Source organism: Oncorhynchus gorbuscha, linkage group LG02, assembly GCF_021184085.1.
Source record: "Oncorhynchus gorbuscha isolate QuinsamMale2020 ecotype Even-year linkage group LG02, OgorEven_v1.0, whole genome shotgun sequence".
NCBI classification, from domain to species: Eukaryota; Metazoa; Chordata; class Actinopteri; order Salmoniformes; family Salmonidae; genus Oncorhynchus; species Oncorhynchus gorbuscha.
In genome coordinates, this window is record NC_060174.1 from 22637388 (window position 1) to 22648692 (window position 11305).

Below are 11305 nucleotides of genomic sequence, written 5' to 3' on the forward strand. Positions count from 1 at the left end.
GAACACTCCTCTACCTCCTGGTGACCTTTCCCCTCCTCCTCCTTATCACCCACACTCCTTCTGCCCATCGTCCTTATCTTTGAGTCCCTCCTGTCATTCCAAACATCCTCCCTCTGTGGTTCAGAACAACCTGTACACAACACGCCGCTACACCTTAAAACGAATGGCGTGACTCAGCAAGGCCTTCTATACCTCCCTCCAGCCCTGCATTCCCCCTGTCTGGCCCGGCCCGCCATGCTCCCTGGGGGAGTGGAGTGACTGGAAATGACAAGAGGGGTGACCGAGGTGACTCATATATTGTTAGATCCCACTATTTGCATCTGTCCGTTTTCAGACACAATAACAATTCTGGGTCTTATTCAGAGACCAGCGTTGGCTGGTGGAGGAGGCTGTTGGGAGGAGGAGGTGAGAAAACGTAGAACAGAAATGTAAGAATGTACTCCTCAGGGACCTGGCCAAGACACCGCCTCCCCAAAGACAATATATGTACTTCCTCCAGAACAACATGGCAATCTTCTCCTCCCTCCTATCCTTCCAGCTGGGCTACACATTGATTTTGAAATGGCCTCGTAGCACTGTTTCACTCAATTGGCTCCAGCCTATGTGGAAAACAGTCATCGGGGAGACCTAAACCTAAAGCTTGACTCTCGGCCATTGTTTTGTATTGGAGGGTCGGTTTGCTAGGCAGGATTTGTGGATTTGACTGGGGTTTATGCTTTAAAAGTGGAACAAAAGGGTGAGGTGGGGGAAGGGCCGTGTGTGGGGGATGGTTAGGTTATGGGGCTTGGTTTCATACAAGCGTCAATGAGCAAACACTATCACATACAAAGGACTGGACAATCCTTATTTTCCAAACTAAAACATCAAGCAATAGCAGCTAATGAAGCTGACTATAACCAGCCATGGTAAACACTCTTCATCGACATAACATATTTCTCAAACACAGACTCTGTCTGAGTCCAATTTCTAAGAGGCATTTTCTCATTCTTCCATCAACAGAAGAAAGCCTCTTAAATATCGTCCCATTCCGCCTCATGAATTATAAAGCAGGAATCAATTCTCCCTGATAGAAACACGTCAAATCAGGTTTATACTGGCATTCTTATTTTACTGGGTTTTCATTCTTGTCTGTGCATATGAGCCCATTGAATGACTTACCAGGCAATAGTTCCACCAGCTCACATTCTTACAGTAAAGTCTTGGAGACAAGAGGCGAGCTTGATGAAGGAGGAAGTCATACCAAAGTGACTCAAAATGACTATAGGTCTTCACTGCTGTTACATACCATATTTCTCATACACAGACATTACATCACTATACTCTGTCTGAGTCCAATTTCGAAGGGGCATTTTCTCATTCTTCCATCAACAGAAGAAAGCCTCTTAAATACAGTTTGCTCCACAGAGGCGCAATCCCAGGCTCAGCTCAATCTAAGCCTATCTCGGGCAGACAGAGGGTGAAAAACCAGCCCAGTCTTGATGGACTTTCAGGAGGTGGTGGCTTAATGGAGCTTAGAAGTCAGGAGAAAATTTGCCTGGGAAGTCAAGCAGAGGAATTAAGGGAGCCAGTGCCCTTGACAGAGTCCAGCCTATTCTACCATAGTCAAAATACAGCAGGACATACAGTCGACTGCAGGCAGCAGGCAGGCACTGGGCAGAGAACAAGACTTGCAAACCACAGCACATTCAAATGATGGGGCCATTGATGAGTTCCGATAATTGGCCTCCCTTTCCATAAAACACTTTCTTTCCTGCTCCACGAAGTCTGAAATAGTTCTCTCCCGGGAAGCCACCTGACTGGGCAGCGAGCTGAGTACTCCTCCAGAAGCAGACTAGAACCATTATAAGCTGGGCTTCTATGAACACACTGGACTTCCTGGCACATTACCTGATCTCCAACCCTGACCAGACCACACATATTTGGGGGGAGGGAGGAGGGTGAGGGAGGGAGAAGCTTAAGCTACCAATTTTCCCGAATGTTACCAGCCAGCCACTAGCCTGGCTATTTTGGAATGCGGGGGGTATCAGACACTTCTAAGAGCTCAGTGCATTGATTGATTTTTGATAGCCCCCAAGTTGGAGGAAGCGAATGGTAAAGCTTGTGTTCCTATTTTTTTAATCTTACCCGGTATCTGTAATCTCTCCCCAATCTATATCGTCCCATTCCGCCTCATGAATTATAAAGCAGGAATCAATTCTCCCTGATAGAAACACATCAAATCAGGTTTATACTGGCATTCTTATTTTACTGGGCTTTCATTCTTGTCTGTGCATATGAGCCCATTGAATGACTTACCAGGCAATAGTTCCACCAGCTCACATTCTTACAGTAAAGTCTTGGAGGCAAGAGGCGCGCTTGATGAAGAAGGAAGTCATACCAAAGTGACTCAAAATGACTATAGGTCTTAACTGCTGTATATGCCCTTTCCTGTTGCCTGCCCCCCCCCCCCCCCCCTGAGAGGAGGAGAGGCGAGGCCAATAGGCCTTGAATACAGAGCTGAGGCAAGTCAGGGTAGAGACTGTTTGAGGTTGTCACTGTTGAATTATGGGAAAGCCTAGACTAGTGGAAACAGCAGTTAATGTGGGCCGCCCAGCGAGGGCGTACCGCATGATGAGAAAGGCGTGCTTCCAGCACACCCAACTCCCACCCACCCACCCACGCACACACACACACTCACTCATCTGTCGTCACCACTGTGCTGTGTGCAGGCAGGCTAGGGGCTGAGCTCACACACACACACACTAACGCCAGGATTTCCAGTGAAAAATATCAGCGGGAGAGAAGCCACACTGAGATTTTGACTTGCTGCTATGTGTTTTACCCGTATGCGTTTCCTGTCCTCAAACTTCATTATCTTGACGTTAGTAGGAAGTAAAACTTGCTACTTCAAAAAACACATTCACAACCCCCAAATAAAGGTGTGCTACTGGTCCATTTTATGTCAAGGTCTTATCTAACATTAGAAACATATTTTTACTGCAACTATGTGCATCACAGACTTAACAACACACCTGGAGTCAGTCAGCTGCTGAGACAGTACGTCATCGCTGTTGTCAGTGCCATCGACTCTCTCACCCGCTCTGAGGTTGAGGAGGTGAGATCAGACCTGATCCCTTTACTTTCACTATTTATCATATCAGGGACTCACACCACTGACTCATATTCTTACTGTATTTCAACAGTTCCACAAAGGTACATCAAGTTCACGGGCACTATGTACTCATGCATGCATTCTATGCTTCCAGGAACTATAGGACACTATTGATCGAAACGCCCATCTGCCAATTTAATGTCTGTTTATGAGTTGAGTCTATCTGTGTTGGCTTCGTGGAGGAAGCTCTATATGGTGAGGGGAGAGCCAGCCAGGGCTCTGCACGGATGGGGGTTTGACTGAACTCTCAATCAGGCCCATGTTGGGTGGGGTTTACCTGGGCACACACACACACACACACACACACACACACACACACACACACACACACACACACACACACACACACACACACACACACACACACACACACACACACACACACACACACACACACACACACACACACACACACACACACACACACACACACACACACACACAGAAGTTGCCAGGAGACTAGAGGGTGTTGGTTTTAATATCCACAGTGGCTAGCTTGCTTGTTTAAGAGGCTAACATTAAACATGGAAAGAGCTGTGTGTTCATCAGCAACCTCACTCTTATCTTAGCTCTTCTCTAAACTATTTTTGACTGCTCCAGCTTGACATGCAAACAGATCTCATTCACTTTTAAACATAATTCAAATCAATGATGTAATCATGGTATGATCTCTAAAGCAGGTATACTAAATGATCTATTCATGAAGGCCACTTAAATAAAATGACTTGAAAGAGTTCTTACCTGAGTTTCTGTTAAACTCTCCAAAGCTTGCATCACTGACTGTTCTGGTCTTGATGCTTGAGACTTCAAAGAAAGGACGAGGAGAAAAGCATGATTTACTTGTAAGCCTAGTAGACAAAGGAGAAAGGCTTGTGCATGCACAGATATGAAGGAGATGGAACCAACACATACTTAATTACCTACATTAACCTGTCTGATATTAATAACACTTTTATTATCTTGAGGCCAAAAAACCCACCTGGGTTTATAGCACAACACACGCTGTTGAGGTGTCTGATTATCCTTACCATTAAGCCTGCTTCAACTGTAGGTACAAGTGTTAACTTGCTCCCATCAGATATCCCTAAGTCCTGGAGTTTTCCTGAACTCAGACGCCTGAGGGGGAGAAAAAAACACCCTGTTAGTTTATAGACAAACGGACATTTTAACCGACTAACTCCTGCATTTAGGAACACTTCCGCCTATTTACTGGATAGCCATTTCATGTGTCATTCTGAGCGGTCTTTTTCAGGACCTCATCAAGTCAACAACAACAAAAAAAGTGGAAAAAAGTTAATGTCATTTTCAGGTTGATGAATGATAATGTAATCAATCACATAGACCACTAGCATTGTCACTTTAATGTCACTCTTCTTAACCGTGACAGTAGGCTAGTGGAAGAGTTGCTTTGTGAAAAGCCTATCCTACTGTATTGTACAGTGTGAACTAAATGTCACCTCTAGCTGAACAAAGGGAGTCAGCAGCCCTAAATTCAGCTATTTGGAGAGATGATTAAAAAAGGTACTCTGTTTAGGGGATGATTTGATTTGGAGGCGATTATTCTAGGGGGATGTGGGATGGTTGTTATTTAAAAGAAAAACAATGGACAGGGCGATTTGCATCAAGTGACAAAGACATCCTTATCATACCACAGCTCTTACATTGTCATTTAAAGCACGAAAATCTGAATAAATTGAAAACCGACTAAAACAGTTTCAGTTGGCTTTATTAAATAAAAAATGTGCAACACACGATTGTAAAGCGTTGTTAAACTATCGTCATATACTCAAAAGCTCCCCTTAACAAAATTGCAATGATGTTCTCTCCATTCATTTGGGATTGTCTCCAGGGGGTTTCCTCGTAATAAAACGTGAGCAGAAAACAGTGAATATGCGTCCGCTGGTATGTAAGGTGATTGTAGAAAGTTGTGTGTAACAATATATCACGAAAAGGGAGAAATTAAAGGGATGCCTTGCGTTCGTCTTCACCTAACCTTCACATAACACTAACCATGGAATACAATGGCGCACCCCACTTGCGTATAGATAGCATCAATTAGATTCTAAACCCAAAGCCTCAGCATAATTGTGTATTTATTTAAGATCAAATATAATGGTCAGACGGTAGCTATATAAATAAAGTAAACATGCACCATTGCTCGTATGCATTTCATTCAGCAAATGCATAAATCTTAGCTGTTAATCATTTGTAAAATATATTTAATCAGTAATGGTATTTATAATGAACGCTGAAGGAATCGATGCAAGTATGCCCCACAAGTTCCTCATCAATAGACTACGGCTCCAACCCGTGACTGACCAGTTTGCGTTTCCATGCCCCATTCCAATACTGGTAGCACTGGCCAATATAGTCTTCCATTGAATATAGTGCTGATACCCAACCTATGCAATTCTTGATCTCCACAATGTTCTACCGTTTAAATAAATGCTAAATATTAATGTAGACATCAGGGACTTTAACATAGCAAATACTATATAATGTATGCATATGTTATACCGTATGACACTGGGATATACTGACGTTTATAGAGGTAGTCTACTCACGTTTCTTTATGTAGAAGGGCGAGTCTTTCTTTTGGTACTTTGAGTCTCTGAGAAAGTCTTCTCTTCAGTCCTTCCACAGTCTCCTCCAGGGGAAGAGCGAGCTCGAAGCGTGTGCCGGTTGTGGAATGGATGTACAAATTCATGGAGGGTTCACTCGGGACGGCCTCGCAAGACGGAGCCCCGCGGCTGGTGCAGCTCCGGGCGCTAGGATGTTGGTCCATTCGATAGCCTGTTGTCAGGGGGGAGACAATGCGAGTTGAACGGGGTTGGAGAGAAAGAGCCGACCCTTTACGCAGTGTCCCTTGTTTTCAGAGAGAGAAACTGCTTGCATTCAAAAGAGAGAAAGAGGCTCTCTCTCTCTCCTGGTGCCTTTCTTTCTCTGTATGCCGAGAGGTTGAATAAACCCGAGTCCTCGCTCTTCTGATACGACCATGAGAATATTCCCAGAACTAGTCTTATAGAGAAAGGCTTTATTGCGCTTTTCTTGTGTATGGGACTTGCTCAAGAGAGGTTCCAACGACTACTCCAAATGTCCCAGGTTTTTTAAACGCTTCAGATGTGAATGAATGCCAAGCAGCAATACAAGTATTTGTTTCACAGGGAATATGCCACGGACCATCAACTACGCAAATAACTATTGCCTTTCTGAGAGAAAATGCGCAACACATGCTATAGCTTTCTGTCCTTATTATTGTTTTAAATGCATGGGACTGAAAGCTGCCTTGAAGCCAAATACAAGACCTACAGAATGCAAACGCCTCGTAAGATTAATATTGTATAGCTATCCACCGGGCACCCATGACCACAGCAGCTCCAATACAAATCGACTATGAACATTGTCTCAAAGTAGCTCACTTCCACAACGATAAAAAAAAACACACACAGTCCGCAGACATTCTACCCAATCACAAGATAAGTTATCGAAGACGCTGTTGATCTAAGCCAATGGCAAAACTAGATTTACACCCACGTGGTGAACAGATGCCTCCCATTTTCTCTCCCACACCATTTTGTCACAAATAACCAATCGGCTTGAAGGGGGCCAGGCCTTGGCGCGTCAAGCAATAGGATCGTTCCAGCACTCAGGCAACTTTAGCCATTCTAATATATTAGTCACAGAAGATAACTAACTATATGTGGTGGAATTTCAAATCCAATACCGAAGACTGCATTAATGAAAACATCCTACCTCATATTCTTACATAGCTAATGTATGTGGGTAGGCCTTTAAATTTAGGACTATGTTTTATTATAGGTTATGCAGGCTACAATGGCAACAATGCACGTAGGTTGCACAATGCACTTAAATTGCCACATTGTCCATTTCCTATAACTATGTCACGAAATGTACTATACAATCTTGTGCAACTTCAGGTTACACACGTTGGGTATCATCGTCATTATTAATAGTACAGTGCTGACGTCATCTCCTTCCTTCGACTGGCTGCATCCAAAACCATTAAAGTAATCGCGCACGGTAAGCAAATTACGCATTAGATGGGGTATTCCCTTCATGAAGTGCGGTTCTTCATCAGCTCTTTGAGATGTTCTCGGGATATAATGTACACTGGAGATATACAGGGTTCAGTTCCTACGTCATGCAATTCCTACAGTCAGCGTTGTAAGAAAAAGTGGCAATATTGGCTACTCAGTTCGACACTATCCCCATGTTTATCCACTGACTTCTCTGAATGCACATACTATTTATTCTGCAACATAAACTCACATACCCTACTTGGGCAACTGTTATACCTGTCAACCCCTAAATATCAAAGACATCAGTTTACTTAAAATAACTGTCTCCAACCCCAGTTTTAAGCCGATCCTGAAAAAGCTCAATTTGACCACCGACCCACGGGATACATAGCTTTAAGAGAAAAGTTTAAAACGGGTCGCTTTGACTACTGTAAATATCGTAGCCTACATAGTAAAGTGCGAAATATGTATTCCATAAAGAGCAAATGTTGACAGAGTTTATGATAGGAGCTTGGGAAAAACAAGATACTCGCTCGCCATCCAGTGGTCAATGGAGGCACTTGGGGAGCCTTTACTTGTCTATTTGTTGTTGAAGATGTTTATAACACATTTCGAATGAAAAGTAGGCTAGCCTACGGGGATTTTCCCTCTGAGTACAGCTGCAGCTAACTGTAATCTGTAATCTGGATAAGGATATAATATCACAGACTCTGCACTTGGCATCTATACAGAAGGTAGGCTAGACTGTGTTGTCGGTTTATAATTGCATAACATATGGATGCGTGCTGTCATCAATAAAAAACAGCCCATTCACGGTCTGCAGATAACACCAATTCCATTGACAATATCAATTTCATTATTAAGTCAATTGGCTACATGTAGATGCATAGTTTAGAAACTCTTAGAAATGGGCAGAAATCCATTTGAATGCAATGCATGTAACCAAAACAAACGTTGAGACAATGTATCAAGTCCGCTATCAAATAGGTGCCCCAGGTGACCTTTTATAAACGCAACAAAGATAAGAGTTATGTCCAAATCTAACCCACTCAAATTTCTAACCTTAATTCACAGGTAGGCTATTAAAACTTTAGAATCATCAATGTACATAGTTATCAAATATTCACTAAGACTACTCTTAGGTTTGACGTGAGTCCAACGTTTGAATGTAACTTACCAATTATTGTGGCGAGAACTGTAAAGCTTTGCGATAAAGCTTGGATTTTTCCAACACGTTTCCCCAGCTTTGGCATGTAAATCTTCCTAAACTATGAGAAATACTGAAGTAGGCTATATCCAGATAGGTCAGTAGTCTATCCACTGTGACAGTAAATTCGTAGACAAATGTGTGCGTCTCGAGTGTAGGAGTAAGGACAGGCTCTGTACTCCTCTTGCTCACTGCTTGAGATCCAGTTGTCCTAAAATGCCTGTATGACGTTTACCCACCGGTGTCTTTCGTATTACAAGTGCAATTCGGGAGTCGAGAGACCTTTTAAACGAGCCCTCTCAGTTATGGGTGGAGAGTAGACTACGGTTCTTGCTATGTCAGGTTGCCATTTAAGGTAGCCACGGAATTCTTCCTCACGTGAGAGTTCGTTTCCAAGATCTGCTGCCTAATTCGTTCTCCACGGTTGGAAAGAATGCTCTTGGGCAGAGCTTTAAATCATGCACGGGATTTGTAGTGTCTGTGATTGCGCATCTATTGTAGTCTAAACAAGGGTAAGGACTTTTATCCCGAAGAAAAAAAACATAAATCATATTCAACTGAGTTACGACCTTAACAAAAAGTTAACGAAGTAGCGATTTCAGGAGGGGGTGTAACCTTCCACTGACAACAGAAAAAAAACATTGCTAGGCAACCAGTGCAGGACAACACAATGCATGGATACAGCCTACCTGGATATACATAAAGGTTTATTTGGCAAGGGACCAGTTCTGCAGTTGATGACTTCCAGGTTGTTCCTCAAACAATGACAATCCTATGCCAGGAATCATACCTTGACAGTTATTACACATTAATACAAGTGATTCATTGTTCATGTGGTAGGCTAAGACCAAGTATTGTGGGCAAACTTATCAATAAACCCTTACCTGAAGTCCACAAGTAGATGTGATACAGTAAATCGCTATGTAGATAGTAATGTTACATTATAAGTAGTTATATTCATTTGTGTCGTGTGTCATCATGGTAGCACACTTTACAAAGATGCCAATATAGTTTGAAACAGAATGATTTGATAAACCCGATGCCCCTTATTTCCTTGAAGACAGGGGACACAGTCTTGTTGAGGCAAGTGAGGCTGAAGTGCTTCAATGATGAACCCATACCCACAGGCAGAGACGCTGCAGAGATGCCTCTAAACGAGTCACAGTCCCAAACATCACAGCATGATGAGTCAGCCTCTCCCAGGACCAGACATAGGGGAGTGGGGGTGAGAGAGAAAGAGAGAAGGAATGAGAGAGGGGGGATGAGAGACAAGAACCACACTGCTGGAGGAGTCTGAGAGATGCACAACATGACCAAAAGTATGTGGACACCAGCTCACTGAACATCTTATTCCAAAATCATGGGCATTAATATGGAGTTGTTCTGCCCTTTGCTGCTATAACCCCCTCCACTCTTCTGGGAAGGCTTTCCACTAGAAGTTGGAACATTACTGCAGGGACTTGCTTCCATTCAGCCACAAGAGCATTAGTGAGGTCGGGCACTGATGTTGGGCGATTAGGCCGGGCTCGCAGTCAGTCTGTGTTCAAATACATCCCAAAGGTGTTCGATGGGGTTGAGGTCAGGGCACTGTGCAGGCCAGTCAAGTTACATTACATTACATTTAAGTCATTTAGCAGACGCTCTTATCCAGAGCGACTTACAAATTGGTTCTCCCCCAACGATATCGCAAGCCACTTCTATATGGACCTCACTTTGTGCAAGGGGGCATTGTCATGCTGAAACAGGAAAGGGCCTTCCCCAAACTGTTGCCACAAAGTTGGAAGCACAGGATAATCTAGAATGTCATTGTATGCTGTAGCGTTAAGATTTACCTTCGCTGGAATTAAGGGCCCTAGCCCGAACCATGAAAAACAGCCCCATACCATTAGTACTCCTCCATCAAACTTTACAGTTGGCACTATGCATTTGGGCAGGTAGCGTTCGCCTATCATCCGCCAAAACCAGATTAGTCCGTAGAGCTACCAGATAGTGAAGCTCGATTCATCACTGCAGAGAAAGAGTTGCCACTGCTCTAGAGTCCAATGGCGAGCTTTACACCACTCCAGCCGACACTTGGCATTGGGCATGGTGAACTTAGGCTTGTGTGCGGCTGCTTGACCATGGAAACCCATTTCATTTAGCTCCCGACGAACAGTTATTGTGCTGACGTTGCTTCCAGAGGCAGTTTGGAACTCGGTAGTCAATATTGCAACTGAGGACAGACAATGTTTACGCGCTATGCACTTCAGCACAAGGTTGTCCCATTCGGTGAGCTTGTGTGGCCTACCACTTCGCAGATGAGCCGTTGTTGCTCCTAGATGTTTCCACTTCACAATAACAGCACTTACAGTTGACCAGGGAAACTCTAGCAGGGCAGAAAGTTGACAAACTGACTTGTTGGAAAGGTGGCATCCTATGACAGTGCCACGTTGAAAGTCACTGAGCTCTTCAGCAAGGCCATTCTACTGCCAATGTTTGTCTATGGAGATTGTATGGCTGTGTCCTCGATTTTATACACCTGTCAGCAACAGGTGTGGCTGAAATAGCCGAATCCACTCATTTGAAGAGGTGTTCACAAACTTTTATATATGGAGTGTAAGAGAATACATTTATGGCACTGAGCACCACACACACACAATATGGTGAAACACTGCTCCTATTGAAGCTCTGAGGCTATAGGCTACCTCATGATTGCACCCCCCCCCCGCACACACACGACAGCTTCCTGGCACTGATACATATGCTGGTTGTCCAGTGTTTACAGGACAAAAAAAGGGTTTCATAATCAGACAAACAGCCTGTTCTCCTCAGGGGGCAAAAAAAACGTTCTTGGCTGAAAAGCGGGCATTTCTTTTAGAGGGAGTGACACATTCTACCATCGCCCTTTGCTTATTTCTTAAAAGTTTA

At 43.7% G+C, this 11305-nt stretch overlaps 1 protein-coding gene across 1 annotated transcript in view; it reads right to left on the reverse strand.

Annotated features, from left to right (window-relative positions):
* Positions 1–8659, reverse strand: part of LOC123999309 (midnolin-like) — a 31423-nt gene extending 22764 nt beyond the window's left edge. The window contains 4 exon segments of the mRNA XM_046304931.1: positions 3893–3955; positions 4180–4267; positions 5716–5944; positions 8369–8659. Of these exon segments, the coding sequence (XP_046160887.1) occupies positions 3893–3955; positions 4180–4267; positions 5716–5944; positions 8369–8444 (456 nt within the window). The 5' untranslated portion in view covers positions 8445–8659.
* Positions 8660–11305: the final 2646 nt, after the last annotated feature.